Source organism: Schistocerca cancellata, chromosome 2, assembly GCF_023864275.1.
Source record: "Schistocerca cancellata isolate TAMUIC-IGC-003103 chromosome 2, iqSchCanc2.1, whole genome shotgun sequence".
Taxonomy (NCBI): domain Eukaryota; kingdom Metazoa; phylum Arthropoda; class Insecta; order Orthoptera; family Acrididae; genus Schistocerca; species Schistocerca cancellata.
In genome coordinates, this window is record NC_064627.1 from 591,388,132 (window position 1) to 591,411,302 (window position 23,171).

At 44.6% G+C, this 23,171-nt stretch overlaps 1 protein-coding gene across 1 annotated transcript in view; it reads right to left on the reverse strand.

The window, feature by feature from the left end:
• Window positions 1-2,028: 2,028 nt before the first annotated feature.
• The window catches only part of LOC126156790 (cilia- and flagella-associated protein 100-like), a 169,030-nt gene continuing 147,887 nt past the window's right edge, over window positions 2,029-23,171 (reverse strand). Inside the window, exons 7-9 of the mRNA XM_049916332.1 lie at window positions 13,143-13,405; window positions 6,601-6,760; window positions 2,029-2,148 (exon numbers count right to left, since the gene is read on the reverse strand). Of these exons, the coding sequence (XP_049772289.1) occupies window positions 2,029-2,148; window positions 6,601-6,760; window positions 13,143-13,405 (543 nt within the window). The remainder of the gene's footprint in view (window positions 2,149-6,600; window positions 6,761-13,142; window positions 13,406-23,171) is intronic.

Consider the following 23,171-nt stretch of genomic DNA (forward strand, 5'->3'; position numbering starts at 1 on the left):
CAGTCCTTTCCTTTCTTTCTATTCTACTCCTTTTCTCCCTCATAATTCGACCTGCATCCACCACTTTTCTTACGTCCTTCCTTTGTCCCAACCGTCACAAAACTAGACTGTTGTGGAAACGGCGCCCAGAGCACGCATCCTGGCTGTCATACCATAATTACGCTAGTGATCATGACAGATTGAAACATTGTGCCCGTTTGCAATGATTTCCCTACGTCGCTCTAGGCAAATGCCTCGACGATTGCTTTGAAAGGATGCGGGCGGTTTACTTCCCCATCCTTGACACAATCCGAACTTGTGCTCTGTTCCTAATGACCTCATTGTCGAGCGGAGATTTAATCCAAATCTTTCCTGCTTGGAAGTTTACTGGAGAGATTTCATGAAGTCTGGAAAGTGCAGGAAAAGCAGTGACAGAATGAAAGCTGTGGAGCGCATGTCGTTAGTCGCGCCCGCATAGCTCAGTCAGTAACCGCCAAAGACGAGATTTCGGATTCGAGTACCACTCTTGCACACAGTTCTTACACTACTGGCCATTAAAATTGCTACACAAAGAAGATATGCAGATGATAAACGGGTATTCATTGGAAAAATATATTATACTAGAACTGACATGTGATTTTATTTTCACGCAATTTGGGTGCATAGATCCTGAGAAATCAGTACTCAGAACAACCATCTCTGGCCGTAGTAACGGCCTTGATACGCCTGGGCACTGAATCAAACAGAGCTTGGATGGCGTGTACAGGTACAGCTGCCCATGCAGCTTCAACACGATACCACAGTTCATTAAGATTGGTGACCGGCGTATTGAGACGAGCCAGTTGCTCGGCCACCATTGACCAGACGTTTTCAATTGGTGAGAGATCTGGAGAATGTGCTGGCCAGGGCAGCAGTCGAACATTTCCTGTATCCAGAAAGGCCCGTACAAGACCTGCAACATGCAGTCATGCATTATCCTGCTGAAATGTAGGGTTTCGCAGGGATCGAATGAAAGGTAGAGCCACAGGTCGTAACGCATCTGAAATGTAACGTCCACTGTTCAAAGTGCCGTCAATGCGAAAAAGAGGTGACCGAGACGAGTAACCAATGGCACCCCATACCATCACGCCGGGTGATACGCCAGTATGGCGATGACGAATACACGCTTCCAATGTGCGTTCGCCGCGATGTCGCCAAACACGGATGCGACCATCATGATGCTGTAAACAGAACCTGGATTCATCCGAAAAAATGACGTTTTGCCATTCGTGCACCCAGGTTCGTCGTCGAGTACACCATCGCAGGCGCTCCTGTCTGTGATTCAGCATCAAGGGTAACCGCAGCCATGGTCTCCGAGCTGATAGTCCGTGCTGCTGCAAACGTCGTCGAACTGTTCATGCAGATGGTTGTTGTCTTGCAAACGTCACCATCTGTTGACTCAGGGATCGAAACGTAGCTGTACGATCCGTTACGGTCATGCGTATAAGATGCCTGTCATCTAGACTGTTAGTTATACGAAGCCGCTGGGATCCAGCACGGCGTTCCGTATTATCCTCCTGAATCCACCGATTCCCGAGCAGCAACGTCGCGATACGATAAACCGCAATCGCGATAGGCTACAATCCGACCTTTATGAAAGTCGGAAACGTGATGGTACGCATTTCTTCTCCTTACACGAGGCATCACAACAACGGTTCACCAGGCAACGCCGTTCAACTGCTGTTTGTGTATGAGAAATCGGTTGGAAACGTTCCTCATGTCAGCACGTTGTAGGTGTCGTCACCGGCGCCAACCTTGTGTGAATGCTCTGAAAATCTAATCACTTGCGTATCACAGCATCTTCTTCCTGTCGCTAAATTTCGCGTCTGTAGCACGTCATCTTCGTGGTGTAGCAATTTTAATGGCCAATAGTGTATCTTTCAGGGAGGTAGTACACTGATACGTGCCTTATTACAGAGTAAACGCTCGATACAAATTATTAAGTATATAATTTGGATGAGTAATTTGGATAGGGGGTTACAGATAAATAACAAAAGGACAGTGGGGTCACTAGTCGGAAACCTGTGGAGAGACGGAGGCGGAGGAGGCACTGAGTAGCTTCTTGTCTTGCAGGAAGTCGCTGGGCTGGTCGCTGTAGGGGCAGTACTCCGCGTGGAAGACGAGGAAGTCCTGCTCGGAGGCGGTGAGCGGCGGCGGCGGCGGCACGCGCGGCGGCTTCAGCGTCGGCAGCGGCGACCGCGACACCCGCGCGCGCACCTGCGCCGCGTCCGGCGGCGGCGGCGGCGACTGCAGCGCCTGCGCAGCAACGCCGCTACCTCTCACGTCTGCTCTGTTTAACGTATTTCAATTCGTATTCCTACTTCGTGTACCGGGTGGTTATAATTAAAGTGTAACTACTCACAGAGGTTCTGTGTGGGCTGTAATTATCGTATGGCTGCGAAACTTGGTAGATATTCTAATGCGTAATGTGGAACCAATTTACGCTAGAAAAAAAAAAATTAGTTCCAGTTTTGGCTACCAGGTGAAAATCTGGCTCGTGAACTCAAAAAAGACGTAGAGAAATGTTTCCATTTGTAACGGATTAGTTACAGGGCGTGGGCAGAAGAGGCCAAACAACTGATGATGATTTTATTATTAATCATCGCTTACATAATTTGTTCAATATGGGCACCAGAGACGCCAACGAGATGCTGCACAGCGCCAGATCTGCACCTGGTGGCCAAAATAGGACTAATTTTTTCCCCGCGTGAATTGGTTGTGCATTAATACATTACCACATCTACCAAGTTTCGCTGCCGCACTATAACTGCAGCCCATACTGGACCTCAGTGAGTAGCTGAATGTTAATTATATCCACTCAGTACTACTACTGTCACCACTGTGGTCTAGTTGCTTATCCTGCTGCCTGCTGATGCTAATTTTGATTTTTGGTGACCATTTTGGATTTTTCTGCAACTTTCTCGACTTCCACGTCATTTGGATAGAAATCGTGCAAATGATCTACAGAAGAAATAATTAACTGAATATTTGTAACTTCCTACTTCACTGGTCGCTTTTTAGTCTTCATCTCAGAGATTGGTACAACCGGTTCCATTCTATGCAGGTACATCCTCAAGTGTATTTCTGCGTAAAGATTTTTTATACAAAACTTTATAAGAACCGTACAACTGACCTACAAAGTTCAGAATTCTTAATACTAAAAATTAAAATCATGGCATACGAATTGATACCAAAATGCACGAGCCGCTATCATAAAATTACTTACAAGATCTAATGCCCCTTGTTATCTAAATGTATTAAAGCGTGTTCCAAGATGCAATGAGGAGCACTACTGACGCAACCACCAACGGAAGTCAAACGTAATAAAACCAGTTGTTATTGATAATTTATGTTCTGAGAGCGCCAGACGTCCATAAAATGAAAAAAAAAACAATAGCGAGAAGGTTCAGCAGGGGCTATAAGTAAACCCAAATGAAAGAATAATTAAAAAATAGTGTTGGACTCACATGTGGTAACGTGAAATCGTCTAGACTGTTGTACACCTGTATATTGAGATGACATCGGAGAATACACCAGTCTCAACTGCTCCCATTTTGAGGGCATCTCTATTTCATCATAAATCTATGTGAAGTGAAACTTCTGATCGTCCCAAATAACTAGAAGGAAACAGGGCTAAGGACGGCATTTACCAAATATTGCTACTGTACTTTTGTGTGCTGAATAACTTCATTCTACACAGTAGTAAGGCCGCCAGAATTGGTTTCCTGGGTTAAAGGACGAAGTAGCCGCCGTGACGAACATGCGGAGTCCAGGTAATACGTAGCTTTAAACACTAAACAGGCGTGCCGTGCGGGTAACAACAGGGAGTGCGAGGTATGCGGCCATCTAATACTGTGAGGTTCCGAGAAAGCAGTATGCTAACTGGACCTTGGGATTCGCTAACAGAACAAAAAGAAAATGTATATAATTTGCATTTTAATTTTTACAATTAAGAATTATGAACTTAGTAAGTCAGTAGTACGGTTCTCATGAAGTTCTGAATAAAAATTTTTACGCAGAAGTACACCTGAGGATGGTACGAAGCCGGTCACACCAGTCTCTCAGCCACCACAATAACGCAGCTAACGGCGGCTGATTGGACTCTCAATGAATTTTACCAGCATTTCAACACCCGGCTATATGTTAATTTGTTTGAATGTTCCTTTCACAATGTGCAGTATTTTAGCTGTGGATGCCCTACATATAAAATTGGTTGCCCTCAGATATGGTTACAGTAGGCAAACATGTAGTGTTTTTAGATTGCCGATGTTTGCAGTGGCCAGGCACAAAGCGTTCGCGGCCTGGAGTCAACCGACTTAAGTTCATCCAGAACTAGCGAGACCTCGGTCAGGTCATCGTGAACAGATACTACACGTTCCCCAGTGCAATGCTGGCAATGCCTGCCCTGAAATGTCTTGGTAACGCAAGACGCTGTGTTGATAGCTGGCTTCAAGTAGCCAATGAGAGAACTGCACGCATATCACATACTCTGCAATAATTAATTTAAGATAAACTCGTCCTCTAACCAAATGACAACCTTGTGATGTGCAATTACTTGAAGAAACAGCGATCAGCAACCTGCAGCAATTATAGCCAAGCTGTTAATCACATTCGCTGGTGTAGTCCACACAACTGGTGTTCAAAACAGCTGTTTTTCGCAATAAAATTGAGAAATTGGGTTAGATAGAGCAGCAATCAGTCGTGGAATTAAGTTGCTTTAATATGACATTTATAGTCACAACGCAGATCAGATTTCGACCTGTGTCAGGTCATTATCAATGCAGTGCGGAATTGTAGCATTTGTTCGTGCTCAGGTGAATGCTTACACAGTAATGGTTGAACTGTGTAAGCATTCACCTGAGCACGAACAACTGCTACAATTTGGATATGAAGAGAAAGACAACCTGGACCAATCCCTTGCAGTACCACTGCCTGAAGCAGCTGAGGCGACAGAAGGTATTAACTCAAATAGTGTTTTGCACCATTACCCACCTTTTCTAATCATTTTTCTCTATCACAACATTAATCATCCAATTATCGTGTTTTCAGTTAAAGAACAGCATCAATTAAGTGTTCAGCCTAGACCTTCCACAGCTCCTGGCGCTTTGCCTGGACCTTACAATGCTCAAACCCTGGATCTGGACCTTCTTGTGCCCAAGAAACATTGCCTGGCCACCAACTGCCAAACGGAGACGAGTAAAGAAACTGTACAAATGACATCAGTACAAGTATTACTTCATACGTCTGTCTTTTGTATCTACATTCTATCACTATATACCTTTCAGATGGAGATCCTATTCGAAGTGATGACCCAATCCTGTGCTCAACATTTGTACATCCCACATATAGATTTTATATTCAGCTTTCTATTCAGTGTCATGTGCCTAATATCTTGTAAATATAATTTGTTAACGTTCTAATCAAACATGCTTTCCCATCATTCATTCAAAGCAACCTCCTTTAAGCATAATACATAGGAAATACATCGCCGATAAGAGATAGGTGATAGGGTCCAATTGGCTGTAGGGCGCAAAAGGCATTTTACGTAATTTTCGCTTTGCTCCCTTCCCTCTCATCAGAAGAGTCAATGTTAGAGACGCCTCTTGTACGAACTTCAATCTCATTTCACGTGGTGTAAGACGTTTCGGCGATAACACTTTTTTTTCGATTTGTTTGGGTGGGAGTAGCGTTGTCTACATTTTTGCAGAAGGGCTGTTTTTCAGCGCGCTTTAACACCAATACCGCTCATTACAAAATCAAAATTGACTAGTTCATTCTGTAGGACATTTTGTCTACTTCAATTTTGTAAAAATTGGACAACTTCAAAAAACGTGTGGTTTTGACATATAAGCAAAACCTGAAAAAAGTGCGAAAAATTTGAGACTTTTTCCGTAATTTTGTTACGGGAAAACCACTATTCGACCGGGCTAGCGGGTGGAAAGTATGTAAGTGGGTGAGAATATTGCCAGCAAAAGGCCAGATTCCAGGTTCGAGTACCGATCAGATACACAGTTTTGCTCTACCAGGAAGTTTCGTATAAGTCATTTCTTGCACCTGAATGGGAACCATGGCGCGTCTAACAACTTTGCATCGTCGATAAGACCATTAACAAATGGTTCAAATGGCTCTGAGCACTATGGGACTCAACTGCTGAGGTCATTAGTCCCCTACAACTTAGAACTAGTGAAACCTAACTAACCTAAGGACATCACAAACATCCAAGCCCGAGGCAGGATTCGAACCTGCGACCGTAGCGGTCTTGCGATTCCAGAAAGACCATTAACAGATTGATGTCACTCACGATGACGTAGTGTCACCAATTAAAGGCAATTTATTGGTAATTCGAATCTAACACAGCAGAAGTCACTATAATCCGTTGTTCCCGATGCAGATAATGGAGGTTATCATGGAAAGCTGCGGTTAGAAGACCAAGAACATTTCATATATAATCTGCTTCCTTGAAACAGAACATCACGTTTTCCAAGCAATGTGACACCGACAGAAAACGGAGACCCATCCCAACATGCACCGCTGGCCGCACAAGGTAACGAAGTTTCGGAAGGTGAAGCATTACACACTTACATGTAAAAGCCGGTGTTCGCCCCTGCGTAGACGCTGCACAATCTGCTCTGCGGTGTGCGCTCTGCGCATGCGCCGGCGCTCTTCAATGTGCACGATTCGCCTGGAGTGTGCCACGATAGAAGCCGGCAAGGCGTCCAGTTCCCGAAGCAGGGACCAGTACCTGAAATGCAGAACCTCAAACACTAGCTGGCACCATGTCTCTCACTTATAATACAACCTGCAAGGTGAAAGGTGTCCACGTCTGCGCGCTGGTGCTATTTTTGTCAGTGTAAAGCGAGAGTGCCACCTTTCATCACTCGACCGAATGTAGCACGTGTGATTGTCTAAATCCAGTCTCAGATGTGCCAGAGAATGCCTGACCTACATGCATTTCCGGACTGTTTCTCAGATTGCCCTAAGAGATTCCTCACGGTACAGAAGTACATGCATTAGTCGTTGATGTCATCGATCATATCGAAAACTCTCCTTCGGGCTGCCAAGTTAACTGATTGTGTGCCCAGGCGATAAAAGGTGACACAATCGCTTTACATAAAACACGAAAATCGTCAAGTACGCCGGCATGGACACCTCAGAATGGTTACCATAACACTATATAGATTGTTGATTGTGCTGCTTCACTTCGTGTGAGAAGTCTTTACCCTATCTTAGGTATTTTCTTTAGCAGTATACTCAGCAGCATTTAAATACTCTTACGTTGTCACTGTATCTTTGGTTTTGGCTTAGGGCTCATCAACTGTGGATCCTGAAAATTCGAAATTATGTTCGAAGCCTTTGACCAATTCCAAATGAAAATATTTTTTAGTCACGATCTCAGAAAAGCTTGCCTATACACCATCAAACCGCAGTACTGTGACCACCATTCCCGGAAAAAAACATCTACATAAAAAAACATCTACATATTTCACACGAGGCTAACCGAACGAAATATAAGGGTGTTTGAGGCCAGGATGTTTACCTCCTCAGCAGTGTGATCAGTGCGTCTGACTACTATGCAATGGGTCCGGGTTAGATCCCCGGCCGGCTAAGATATTTTCTCCGCTCGGTGCGACCAATGCGGCGTCAACTAAAAAGACTTACAACTCGGCAGCCGAACTTCCCCACTCCTTTTTCAGAGGACAGGATGCAGTCTTTATGCATTCCACGTACTTACGTCGTCGGTAGAGGAAGCGATTTACTGCAGTTAAAAAAGGAATTATCTTTGACTTTCGGGCCAACAGTGTATGAGGAATGGACTAATACCAACATCATGGATAACCGCACTCGAAATTGTGGAACTCCGTGTGCCACTACTATCCGACGAAACGGTCAACTAAGACGTTGTATGAACAACAATCGTGAGAGGCAATGGGAAACAAACACTTGGCATTGATTGCTGGAAAAGTGCAAAAGGCTGTGTTATCGTTTGGGACTGTGTTCATAGTATGCCACAGAACAATTAATTCATATGGAGGGCATTCTTGAACGATCTGGTTACATATCAGTCCTCGGAGATCAGAGTCATCTACACATAGGGTTGCCATAATCCAAGGACGAAAACAAGGACAAAATTCGGTGATTATAAAGATGTGGTTGAAACACGGACCGATATGTTGTGCAAGTGACCATTGGTTTGCATTTCAGTTGAATCTTCATCATTACTTTACATTGGTAATTATGAAGATGTGGTTGAAATCTGGAATCACACAACGTCCTTTCACCTTCCTGCACGTCAGCCAAATCTTCATAATTACCATAACTCAAACAGTAATTCTGTTACCAAAGAAGTTGTAAGTAACAAGGAAAATTAATCCAAGTATTAATGGTGTCTGTAAAGAAGTGGTCAATGATGAAGAAAATTAATTGCAATTCACATTAAATAATTTTTTATTTAAAGCTCGTTGTAAACCAACAGCGAAAACTGAAACAATCGCAAAGAATCGGTTATTGCACTGCTTCCACAGTCTGTTCTGAAAATAGCCGAGCGATTCTGAAGTGACACGAAATATCAGCACAGGTTTCAACGGCTATCGTCAAGTTTGCAGGAGTTATGAAACACTTGATCAGTGGTCAGTGGTAAAAGTTGCGTAAAACAATTTTTTTTTACTTACTAGCCACTTTTTTCGCGGACATTTTCCCCTACGTCCAGGAGACCCGTCTTCGAGCATAAAATCGCGGACTGTCCGCGAAATCCGCGATATATGGCAACCCTATCTACACATGATGATTGTCTTCCAAGGGGGGGGGGGAGGGGGGAGGGGGGGGGGAGACGCAGTCCTTCACCAAGATTATACCCATTACCACAAGATTAGAAATCTCCGATAAAGGATGGAAGTCAACAAACAAGATTGTTGTTGTTGTTGTTGTTGTCTTCAGTCCTGAGACTGGTTTGATGCAGCTCTCCATGCTACTCTATCCTGTGCAAGCTTCTTCATCTCCCAGTACCTACTGCAACCTACATCCTTCTGAATCTGCTTAGTGTATTCATCTCTTGGTCTCCCCCTATGATTTTTACCCTCCACGCTGCCCTCTAATACTAAATTGGTGATCCCTTGATGCCTCAGAACATGTCCTACCAACCGATCCCTTCTTCTGGTCAAGTTGTGCCACAAACTTCTCTTCTCCCCAATCCTATTCAATACTTCCTCATTAGTTATGTGATCTACCCATCTAATCTTCAGCATTCTTCTGTAGCACCACATTTCAGAAGCTTCTATTCTCTTCTTGTCCAAACTATTTACCGTCCATGTTTCACTTCCATACATGGCTACACTCCATACAAATACTTTCAGAAATAACTTCCTGACACTTAAATCTATACTCAATGTTAACAAATTTCTCTTCTTCAGAAACGCTTTCCTTGCCATTGCCAGTCTACATTTTATATCCTCTCTACTTCGACCATCATCAGTTATTTTGCTCCCCAAATAGCAAAACTCCTTTACTACTTTAAGTGTCTCATTTCCTAATCTAATACCCTCAGCATCACCCGACTTAATTCGACTACAAAGTATATAAACGGCCCCCTTATGGCAGTTGAACATTTTTGGGACACTGAGATCATCGCCGTCACTGCGTGTATCCACGACTGCTATCCTTTCAGCAACTATAGTGAGCATTCCAGACAGAATGGCTACAGAAAGCCTTGGAATCCACGTGATTCAGTCTGTTCAATCCTCTGCCTCGGGTACGATCTGCAGATGGCAGATAGCCTGCATACAACTGGTGCTCTTAGTAATTTATCTCGATAATGTGTTGAGTGTCTCAAAAAGATTCGTCAGACATCACAAAACTATATCTTCTATGTGAAGAAAGAGAGAAACTTGAGGTAGATTTTAACTTCCACATAGGACTACGAAGTTTTTATTTCCAAAATACTAATCCGATTTTAAAAGGCTACGCTGTCTGATCAAAAGTATCTGGACATCTTTTAGGAGACATTAATGTTGGGTATGTCCACATTTCGTCTTTATGACAACTTGAACTCTGCTGGCGACACTTTCAATGACGCGTCTACATGTCTGTGGTAGAATGACAGGCTATTCTTCCTCAGGAGCCAAAGCCATTGAAGGTAGTGATATTGGACGCTTCGGACTGGAGCGAAGTCGACGTTCTAACTCATCCCAAAGGTTTTTCTTTGGCTTCAGGTCGGGACTCTGGGCAGGCCTGCAATTGTCCAAAAACCGTTGCTTCAGAGACAGGGTGATATAAAAAATCATCGTCTCTGAACGGTTGCTCTACTGGGCACACTACGAAATGCTGTAAAATGAGTTCATATCCTTCCGCATTTAATTTTTTTTAAACACAATATTGGGACCACGCCCCTTGACACTGCACATCGTGACAGGTAACGTTCTCCAGGATTTCTTCCATCGGAGTACGATAGGCTAGAACGTAATTCGTCACTCCAAGTCACTCGTTTCCAGTTATCTACCCTCGGGTGGCGTCGCCATTTACACCACCTCAAGCGCCGCTTAGCATCGGCTACAGAGATGTGTGATTTGTGAGGAGCTGCTCGACCACAATGGTTAAAAAAATGGTTCAAATGGCTCTGAGCACTATGGGACTTAACTTCTGAGGTCATCAGTCCCCTAGCACTTAGAACTACTTAAACCTAACGAACTTAAGGACATCACACACATCCATGCCCGAAGCAGGATTCGAACCTGCGACCGTAGCGGGCGCGCGGTTCCAGACTGTAGCGCCTAGGACCACAATGGTCTTTTGAACTCCTTATTCACAGTCACTGTACTGGTAGGACTGCTGGTAGCACTGTGGAACTCACGAGAGATTCCTTCCGCTTGTTTCACACGATTTTTTACAGCCAGCCTTCGCAATGCTCTTTTGGGTACGGATCAGGATCCTCGGCAAGCCATTCTAATTCGTGAATGTTATTGACCGCAGACCATAGCCTCATAGACGCTGCTTTATGACGGGGTACACTGTCGTGTTCATACAAACAGTCGTCGTCTCCGAACTGTTCTTCAAATGTGAGCAGTACACAATGCTGAAAAATGTGTTCATATCATTCCGAATTTAGTGTTTTCTTAAGCGCAGTACAGGGACCACACCCCAACAACGAAAAACACCCCTATATTGTAACGCCATCTCCTACGTACTTCACTTTTGGCACAATATATCATGGAAAGTAATGTTCTGTGGGTATTTGCCATATCCAAAGCCTCCCATCCGATTATCACTGGTATAGCGTATTCATCACTCCAAATCACTATTTCCGGTACCTGACTGTCCAGTGTCATCGTACTTTACACTGCTTCAAGCACAGCTCAGCACATACTACAGAAGTTAAGTGACTTACGTGGCGCTGCTTGACCACCGTCTCACGTTCTTTGTAACTCCCTACGCGCAGACATTGTATTAGCTGGGCTGCTGGCAGCACTTTGGAACCTACTAATTTCATGCAGTTTTTACGACCACCCTCTATAATGCTCAATGGTGCATGTCCGTCAGTTCACAAGCTCTACCTGGTGTAGGTTTAGGTATGGTTGTTCCCTCGCATTTCCACTTCACAAACACTCGACTTGGGCAGCTGTAGATGGATTGAAGTGGCTTTGACGGATTTGTTACTCTGACGGCATCCAGTGGATGGTCCACGTTCAAAACCACTGAGCTCTTCTGACCAATCCATCCTCTCATTGCTACTCCTCTACTGGCAACACAAATTCCCCTCCCCTTCCCGCCTCCTTTTATGCTGGCGGGTCCGCCTGTCGTGAAATCTTGTGGTGAATCCAGCATTGCTTAGCATGTCCGGATACTTTTTATCAGAGAGTTTGTACAAGAACTAAGAGGGGCATTCAAAAAGTAATACAACGCATTTTCTTCTGGGACAATGTCGGTTGAAAAAATTAGGAATTTGTTATGGGGCACCGTGAAATATTTCCCCTTCAGCCCTATAGTTTTATGAAGCTATATGTAGCTTTCAAATTAGCGTCTGTAACGGAGGTGCATTCCAAACAGTGAGCTGTCATTGGGTTTCTTTTGACGGAAAACCGGAGAATCGCAGATATTCATAGGCAGAATGTCTACAGAGACCTGGCACTGAACAAAAGCGCACTGAGTCATTGAGCGTGGCGTCTGTCATCATAGGAACAAGGTTGCCCAAACATGTCCGATCTCCCGCAAGCCAGCTGGCCACACACAATTACGACTCCTGCAATGTTGGAACATGCAGACACTCTCATTCGAGGTGATCGGCAGATCACAATCAAACATATCGGTGCTCAGTTGGACATCTCGTTTGCCTCAATAGCTAGGCAATCAACGCGGCGGATTGTGAAACGAAGGGGCCAGGCTTTGGTTACCAAACGGGTCGGAGATTTTCTTTGCTCAGGGACCGGGTGTAGTGTTGTTCTCACGTTGCATTCGTAATACTTGACAGTCCATTATTGATATGGTCGCATGGACACATCCCGAAAGGCAATAAATTTAAAAAAAAATGGGTGTATCTGTTGGTAGTGCTGAGCACTAATAGGGAGTCTCAAAGGTGAGTGCCCAATGGGTTCGTCACTGCCTAACAGAACATCATAAAGAACTTCCATCTGTTTGGGCCAATGATGGATGCACTCCACGGGAACAGTACTTGATGATTTGTACCATGTGGGCACACAGACCCTATCACTAAGATGGTGCAAGGCCGTCGCAATGAATGTATACTATGCTGTAATGTAATGTCGTGTGACTAGGGCCTCCCGTCGGGTAGACTGTTCGCCGGGTGCAAGTCTTTCGATTTGACGCCACTTCGGCGACTTTCGCGTCGATGGGGATGAAATGATGATGATTAGGACAACAAAAAACCCAGTCCCCGAGCAGAGAAAATCTCTGACCCAGCCGGGAATCGAATCGGGGCCCTTAGGATTGATTCTGTCACGCTGACCACTCAGCTACCGGTGGCGGACGATACTACGCTGAAAAACAGACAATTGTAGCCAAAAGAATAGGGAATAATACGGTGTACTTGAATCCTGAATAAAACCAAAATGTGTTGCGTTACTTATTGAACACCCCTCGTACAATCGTGGGAAAGACGGGCTGGTGTGGAGACGCACTTGTTCTCGACGGCGGTCATCATGTCGAGCAGTCCGAGCTTGTCGTCGTTGGGACCGACGCAGGCCTCGTAGGCGTCCTCGACGCAGACGTAGAGGCAGAGCGCGTCGTCGCTGACGAGCAGCCGCGAGAAGCGGCCGCGCAGCAGGTGTCGCGTGCGCGCCTCCAGGTCCCTGGCGCGGGCCGTCTCCCACGCCACGCTGCGCTCCAGGTCGCTGATGTGGTCGTTCACGTAGGCCAGCTGCTGCTGCTGCTCCGTGATCGTCTGCACAGCAGCCACACTGCTCACAGCGCTAACTGCGTAATGGGAAGCAACTCCTACGTGAAACGCGTTTGCAGATTCGAATATGGACAACCGTCAGCTGTATAATGGAATGAAAACAACGAAAATTTGTGCCTGACCGCGACTCGAACCCCGATTTTCCGCTCATCGCGGGCGGTCGCCGTACCGTTACCCTAACTGAGCATGAACCGCGGCCAAACCTAAACTTCCTTATTTCGTCAATCATGTGTCTACAACCTGCATTAATACAGGGCTATTACAAATGATTGAAGCGATTTCATAAATTCACTGTAGCTCCATTCATTGACATGTGGTCACGACACACTACAGATACGTAGAAAAACTCATAAAGTTTTGTTCGGCTGAAGCCGCACTTCAGGAGACAAAATGGCGACAGGAGCCGAGAAAGCGTATGTCGTGCTTGAAATGCACTCACATCAGTCAGTCATAACAGTACAACGACACTTCAGGACGAAGTTCAACAAAGATCCACCAACTGCTAACTCCATTCGGCGATGGTATGCGCAGTTTAAAGCTTCTGGATGCCTCTGTAAGGGGAAATCAACGGGTCGGCCTACAGTGAGCGAAGAAACGGTTGAACGCGTGCGGGCAAGTTTCACGTGTAGCCCGCGGAAAATTGGCTCATGCCACAACTGGAGACCGACAGCGCCGACTTCATCTTTCAACAGGATGGTGCTCCACCGCACTTCCATCATGATGTTCGGCATTTCTTAAACAGGAGATTGGAAAACCGATGGATCGGTCGTGGTGGAGATCATGATCAGCAATTCATGTCATGGCCTCCACGCTCTCCGAACTTAACCCCATGCGATTTCTTTCTGTGGGGTTATGTGAAAGATTCAGTGTTTAAACCTCCTCTACCAAGAAACGTGCCAGAACTGCGAGCTCGCATCAACGATGCTTTCGAACTCATTGATGGGGACATGCTGCGCCGAGTGTGGGAGGAACTTGATTATCGGCTTGATGTCTGCCGAATCACTAAAGGGGCACATATCGAACATTTGTGAATGCCTAAAAAAACGTTTTGAGTTTTTGTATGTGTGTGCAAAGCATTGTGAAAATATCTCAAATAATAAAGTTATTGTAGAGCTGTGAAATCGCTTCAATCATTTGTAATAACCCTGTACGTCTGCTCTGCACATTCCTGTACAGGGGAGACGAATTTTCATTGTCGTCATTCCACTATACAGCTGATGGTTGTTCATATTCGGACTACATTTTATGTGCACTACTGGCCATTAAAATTGCTACACCAAGAAGAAATGCAGATGATAAACGGGTATTCATTGGCCAAATATATTATACTAGAACTGACATGTGATTACATTTTTACGCAATTTGGGTGCATAGATCCTGAGAAATCAGTACCCAGAACAACCAACTCTGGCCGTAATAACGGCCTTGATACGCCTGGGCATTGAATCAAACAGAGCTTGAATGGTGTGTACAGGTACAGCTGCCCATGCAGCTTCAACACGATACCACAGCTCATCAAGAGTAGTGACTGGCGTATTGTGACGAGCCAGTTGCTCGGCCACCATTGACCAGACGTTTTCATTTGGTGAGAGATCTGGAGAATGTGTTGGCCAGGGCAGCAGTCGAACATTTTCTGTATCCAGAAAGGCCCCTGCAACATGCGGTCGTGTATTAACCTGCTGAAATGTAGGGTTTCGCAGGGATCGAATGAAAGGTAGAGCCACAGGTCGTAACACATCTGAAATGTAACGTCCACCGTTCAAAGTGCCGTCAATGCGAACAAGAGGTGACCGAGACGTGTAACCAATGGCACCCCATACCATCAAGCCGGGTGATATGCCAGTATGGCGATGACGAAAACACACTTCCAATGGGCGTTCACCGCGATGTCGCCAAACGGATGCGACCATCATGATGCTCTAAAAAGAACCTGGATTCATCCGAAAAAATGACGTTTTGCCATTCGTGCACCCAGGTTCGTCGTTGAGTACACCATCGCAGGCGCTCCTGTCTGTGATGTAGCGTCAAGGGTAACCGCAGCCATGGTCTCCGAGCTGATAGTCCGTGCTTCTGCAAACGCCGTCAAACTGTTCGTGCAGATGGTTGTTGTCTTGCAAACGTCCCCATATGTTGACTCAGGGATCGAGACGTGGCTACACGATTTGTTACAACCATGCGGATAAGATGCCTGTCATCTCGACTGCTAGTGATACGAGGCTGTTGGGATCCAGCACGGCATTCCATATTAACCTCCTGAACCCACCGATTCCATATTCTGCTAACAGTCATTGGATCTCGACCAACGCGAGCAGCAATGTCGCGATACGATAAACCGCAATCGCGATGGGCTACAATCCGACCTTTATCAAAGTCGGAAACGTGATGGTACGCATCAGGCAACGCCGGTCAACTGCTGTTTGTGTATGAGAAATCGGTTGGAAACTTTCCTCCAGTCAGCACTTGTAGGTGTCGCCACCGGCGCCAACCTTGTGTACAGCTGTACCTGTACACACCATTCAAGCTCTGTTTGATTCAATGCCCAGGCGTATCAAGGCCGTTATTACGGCCAGAGTTGGTTGTTCTGGGTACTGATTTCTCAGGATCTATGCACCCAAATTGCGTAAAAATGTAATCACATGTCAGTTCTAGTATAATATATTTGGCCAATGAATACCCGTTTATCATCTGCATTTCTTCTTGGTGTAGCAATTTTAATGGCCAGTAGTGTATTTCATGAAGGCTGTAGCTGCCATAGTGCCTGTTCCTTCAGAAGGAACATTGCACCGTACTCCTGAACAATACAGGCACTGTAATACTGTATTTATCCGCCGACAGTGCGGAAGTGACTTTCAATTAAAATGTCTCCCCTGTGCAGGAACATACAGGGTGAGTCGAAAAGGACCTCACAAATTTGGAATGATTTTGGAATTTTTTGAGATATCTTACAGAATCAGTAGATGTGTCATTTTGTAGCAAGCAACTTCAAGTTCCACATAAAAGTGTCAATGTCATTTTGGTTCAATGTGTCTACCATTTGTGATGTGACAAACATCTCATTGGTAACTAATTTCTTCCCACACTCGTTGCAGCAAATAGGGCATAACGTATGCAATGGCGGCGTAGATTCGATTTTTCGTGTCGGCTAAATTGTTTGGTAGGGGAGAAACATACACGCGGTCTTTAATGATACCCCAGAGATAGAAATCCACTGGTGTCGACACTGGGGACCGAGGTGGTTATGCGACTGGGCCCTCACGGACAATCCACCAGCCTGGGAAGCGATTAACCAAGAAAGCTCGAGCTTCCGTGAGGAAATGAGGTGGTGCACTATCTTGCTGGTAGTAAACCATCCCACCTCGGTAATCTTCATCGATTTGTGGAATTAAAAAGTTTTCAAGTATACATAAACACCAGTGACAGTTTCCTTCATGAAGAAGGAAGGCCGGCCGCTGTGGCCGAGCGGTTCTAGGTGCTTCAGTCCGGAACAGCGCGACCACTACGGTCGCAGGTTCGAATCCTGCCTCAGGCATGAATGTGTGTGATATCCTTAGGTTAGTTAAGTTTAAGTAGTTCTAAGTTCTAGGGGACTGATGACCTCAGATGTTAAGTCCCGTAGTGCTCAGAGCCACTTGAACCATTTGAAGAAGAAAGGGTCATGCACTTTCGATTTGCTAAGGGCACAAAACACATTAACTTTGTGGATGTCACGAACGCGTTCCTGGGTTACATATGGATTTCGCTGGCCCATATCCTGCAGTTGTGGGTGTTAACCAAGCCGCTGATAAGAAATGTTAACTCATCGCTGAAGATTATTGTGTTCAGGAATGTCTTCTTGTCCTCTGTCCAGTTCAACATTTCCTACGGAACTCCCCATGAGTAACCTTATCTGCATCATTTATGTACTGTGCCATTGTGAATCAGTATGGTTTCAAGTGTAAATGTCTACGTAGTACTTGCCAAATAGTTTCTGTGGAATGACGCTCGCGAGACGCAGATAGCGTTGATTTTTGTGGACTAAGGGCAAATGTCTCCCTAATCTGTTTGACATAATCATCAACACTCTGATGCTCTGCGGTTTTATCATGTCGCAGTGAACGATCTGTTTCAACAAAGTTCTTGTTCCAAGAGTACATTGTACTCCTGCTCCGAGGTTCTTTAGCGCACTCGGCGGGAAATTTACACCGAATAGTTGTTGCAGAGTTCGTTTCATGAAACCAAAACACGCTGCGAGCACGCCCCGCACCAAGGAAATTAGTCACTTTAACTGTGCATTATGCTCGCGCACCTTGGGACGAAATTTGGCACTGTTCCACTACTTGAATCAAACTTCAGTTTTTTTGCTACAAAATAACACTACTACCGATTATGTAAGGTATTTCTATAAATTTTCATATTATTGCAAAGATATGAAGTCGTTTTTGACTCATCCTGAGCATATTGGATACACGAGGGCAGGTTGTTGACACATGGTTGACGACTTGTGGAAATTTGGGTCTCGCTGTGGAGTATCCTCGGGTAGCCTATTGATAAGGCGACCGCTCGTGGCAAGCGGGAAATCCGAGTTCGAGTCCTGGTCGGCACAAATTTTCAATGCCGTCATCCCACTATAAAGCTGATGGTTCCCCATATTCATAACTCCAAATACATTTCATGTATTTCGTAACGCTTGTAGTCGCCATTGTGTCTGTTTCTTCCTACATGCATGTATATCTGAAGCAACATTGCATCATACTTCCGAACAACAGTCACTGATATTACTAACTATCTAGTTCAGTTAAATATTTGGTCGTTCTAACCAGGTTCATGGAATACAGATGTCTAAAAACGAGATTGACAATAAGTGTACATTGACAAAGAATCAAATATTAAACGGAAAATGAAAGTTTGTAGACTCGTGTATGTTGATGGGAAAGGTAGATGCAACGGACAGGAAAATTAAAGACACTTTTCGAGAAACGATAAGCAGTTGTACGAAAATTAAGAATTCAGATGGCAAGCCAGCACCAAGTACAGAAGGGAAAGCTGAAAGGTGGAAAGAATATTCGTATAGAGGGTCTATATTAGAAAAACAAACTGGAGGACAATATTATACCTTGCCGGAAAAGATAAACATGCAACATCCTCATGGGTTGTCCTCAGTTACATCAGGGTATAATATATGCATACCGCGGGGTAGTAGCAGAGTTGTAAAACTACCGTAGATTATCGTAAGTAAGCGTAGACTATGATAGGTTTCCTAGTAGCTTTGGTCAGTTAAGACCGCAGCCGCGTTACCTGTACGTTAGATGTGTTGCATATCTATTGGGCATTACCTTATTTCGACCAGTTTGTTTGCATATGTGATCAGTGCCCTACTAAAATCCCCCAGAAATCGGAAGTGGTAAGCCGTATACAAGGTGAGTGAGGATATTTAACTGGCCGCGTAACCATCGGAACATTTTTGTTCTACGTACTTATCCTTCTGTCTGTTGCTTAAAAATAAACAATATGTACAGTAAAATTGAAACTGTGAATGTTCAATTTAGGTTTTATTCAAAAACTGTTGATTAATAACGTGAAACAGAGGCACGTTGTGGTAAAAATAAAAAAGTACAGTTTTATCACGTAGTGCTAGCAACAGCAGTTTCCCTAAGAAAAGTTAAACTTAAAAAAAGGAACCTCGAAACAAAAGTATATGAAACATCGCTTCAATACTTGGGTAAGCTTATGTAAAACATGTTTCTGTTATTCATAAACAACTTTCGCACTTATCAATAGTAACAGGAAACTCTTGCCTTTGATTATGATGAAGAACCGTCTGGCAGGCCGGTGTGGCCGAGTGGTTCTAGGCGCTTCAGTCTGGAACCGCGCGACCACTACGGTCGCAGGTTCGAATCCTGCCTCGGGCATTGCTGTGTGTGATGTCCTTAGGTTAGATAGGTTTAAGTAGTACTACCTTCTAGGGGACTGATGACCTCAGATGTTAAGTCCCATAGTGCTTAGAGCCATTTGAACCATTTGAAGAACCGTCTATTGAGTAAAAAACAACAAAAATGATAATTAAACATATTTTTTTGTTTGTGCAAGTAAACTGTACTTGCATCAACAGTAATTGCTTTAGTTACGCAAAAGCACAGAAGTTACAGGTCAACCAATTTTTATTTCTTATAAAATGAAGTTTTTATTTTGTAAGGATGTAAAATACACAAGGGACTAACGTTGAAAGATTTGCGTTTCTAACTATGTGCAAAAGAAATGAACAAACGAAGACAAAGAGAAGTCTTCGGCGGGTAGTTTCTCTACCACATTTATTTATGTTTTTTTTCCCCTACCACTGCTACCAATACTACCGGTAAAGCTACACTTTACTAAATCATTTATGTACTGTACCAAAACCACCGAACCGTAGTTTTGGTAGAGTTCAACTGTAGGTAGTAGTGATAGGATTCATTTTTCATGACCGAGAGAGGTAGCGCAGTGGTTAGCAAACTGGACTCGCATTCGGGCGGGCGACGATTAAAACCCGCGTCCGGCCATCCTGATTTTGGTCGATTTCCCTAAATCGCTTCAGGTAAATGCCGGGATGTTTCCTTTGAGAGGACACGGCCGACTTCCTTCCCCATCCTTTCCTAATCCGATGGAACCGATGACCTCTTTGTTTGGTCCCCTCCCCCAAACCAACCAACCAACTATTTGTCTTGGCGGCGATCAGACGGCAACTAAGGGGCCTATCTCTGAACGCTCTCTTTTGCCTTTTTGCCTCTGCAAGCAGTAACTGTGCTGAGTTTAGCACATTCTAGCGTATAACCATGCCTACCGACGAGTACGCACTCCTGTTGAATAGCTTAGGCCATTTGAAGAGGGTCGCATTATGGGCCTGCAGGAAGCTGGATGCACGTTTCGACGGATTATTGCACATTGTGGGCGCACTCTATCAGTGGTGTGTCGCTGCTTTTAACAATCGTCTATGGAACATGATCACACCTGTAGACCAAATTCTGGACGTCCTCATAGTAGAGAAGCACGTCAAGACCGATGCGTTGTGCGAGCAGCGGTGGCCAATCGAACATCATCCAGGACGAAATCCGGGCACACGCTGAACTTCCTCAATCATCAGGGACCACTAGACAACGCCTGCTCGCAAGCAGATTAAGATCGTGTGTGTCTCTGACAAGGCTACTGTGACATCGTGAACGCAATGGCGCTCTGTTGTCGTCGGTGATGACAGTGGGTTCTGTGTGCGAGCGATGAACGTACACGTGTATGGCGTAAACCTAATGAGCTGCCTATTCCAGAGTGCTTACGCCCACGAAACACACGTCTCAAGCCGGGCTTCGTAGTGTGGGGGGCCATCAATTACAAGTCGTGGTCACGTTTAGTGTTTCTACAGGGTAAAGTAATCAGTTTCTGCTATATTGCACAGATTGCTATCCCAGTGCTATTGCCATTTTTTCTACAGAAAGGTGACGTGATTTTTCAGTAGGACAGTGCACGCCCGCAATGACTGCCGTGACGCAACATCCTCTTCCTGGTGTACAACAACTACCCAGGCCAGCAAGATTACCAGATCTTTCGCCAACTGAACACGTTTGATAAAGTGGGATCTTAGTGGTTCTACTTCATCTGCAAGAACGATTGCCAAATTGCAACAAAGGGATCACGATGATTGGGACTATGGTTCAAATGGCTCTGAGCACTACGCGACTTAACTTCTGAGGTCATCAGTCGCCTAGAACTTAGAACTACTTAAACCTAACTAACCTAAAGACAGCACACACATCCATACCAGAGGCAGGATTCGAACCTGCTACCGTAGCGGCCGCACGGTTCCAGGCTGTAGCGCCTAGAACTGCTCGGCCACTGCTTGGGACTATCTATCGCAGGATGCTATTCGGTACTTTATGATTATTTGCATGCGAAAATACACGCCTGTGTTGCTACCAGAGAGGCGTACACTGCGAATTAATTCGATCGTTCGGTAATCCTTTACTGTGACGTGGGTGTTTCGTTTGTTCCAATTTCGTTGTCATATACTCATACAATGATGAAGTACCTGTCACCTTACTTGTCTGTAAAATGGCCTTGTCCTTGGGGTGTCGCAGTATTTTACCCTGCTGTGTATAATGAGAAGAGGAAATAAATTGAAATGAAATGGGAGATAAGCTACTGCGAGAAGCATTTGAGAAACCTCTGAAAGACCTCAGGATTATTGATAGCATTGGGAGAACAAGCTATAACAAAACTCTTCCACGTCGTACGCGATATACATCAGACAGGCGAAACACTTCGACCTCAAGAAGAACGTAATAATTCCTATTCCAAACAAAGCAGCTGTTGACAAGTATCTATATTACCCAACAATCAGTTTGATAATACTTGACTGCAAGATACCAATACGATTTTTTTACGGAAGAGTGGGAAAAATGGTAGAAGTCAACCTCGGGGAAGACCACTTTTGGTCCCGGAGAAATATAGGAACACGGGAGGCCACAGTGACGCATCGACTTAGAAGATAGGCTGAAGAAAGGCAAAACTGCGTTCATACTTTTATAGAGTGGGAGAAAGGCTTTGACGACGTTGATTGGAATACACTCTTTGAAGTTCCTAAGGTAGTAGGGTAAAATACAGGGAGCGAAAGATTACAGACAGATCACTTGTACAGAAACCAGACGGTAATTATAGAAGTCAAGGTGCATGAAAGGGAAGCAGCAGGTGGGATGGGAATGAGGCAGGGTTGTAGCCTATCCTCGATGCTATTCAATCGGTACCAAGGAAAAATTTGGAACGGGAATTAAACCTCAGGAAGAAGAAATACAAACTTTGAGGTTTGCTGATGACATCGAAGTTCTGTCAGACACGCCGAAGGTCTTATAAGATCAGTTCAACAGAATGCATAGTGTCTTGAAAAAAGTTTATTAAGCCAACACCGGCAATAGAAAAATAAGGGTAACGGAATTTAGTGATATTAACCCTTTCACTACCAATTGTTTTCGAGGTGAAACACATTAATGTATGGTTATTTTAATTTATATCGCAGTCAGAAGTAACAATATGGAAAAATATTTCCCACCTTTTAGTTTTGCAACACGGGGAGGGACGTGACACGTGTCCCACTGATATTTTGAAGATGAAATGAACGAGCATTCTGTGTTTTCATTTTTAATATCACTTGGGTCGTAATTATAATTTCAAATATTTGACAGTTAAGTAGATCATTCCAAATGAGAGGCTCTTTATTATTACATGCAGTTTGAGTGTATCATGTGACACTCACAACGGTCCCCCTGCTTGTGATATGGCGTGAAACAGGTTTTGCACGAAGCAATTTAGATACGAGGGTAGAACATGCAAGAAATTCCCACTGGTTCTCTAACACAAACGTCCCAATGATAGCGAAAGGGTTAATTCAGGTGACGCTTATACACTGAAGCGTCAAAATACAGAGATATGTAAGCAGGCAGAATACGCGCTGCGGTAGTCAACGCCTGTTTAAGACAGTGTCTGGCGCACTTATTAGGTCGGTTACTGCTGCTACAATGACAGGTTATCAAGATTTAAGTGAGTTAGAGCGTGGTGTTATAATCGGCGCACGAGCGATGAGGCACAGCATTTTCGAGGTAGCGCTGAAGTGGGGATTTTCCAGTACGACCATTTCACGAGTGTACCGTGAATATCAGGAATCCGGTAAAACATCAAATCTCCGACATCGCTGCGTCCGGAAAAAGATCCTGCAAGAACGGGACCAACGAGAGTGAAGAGAATCGTTCAACGT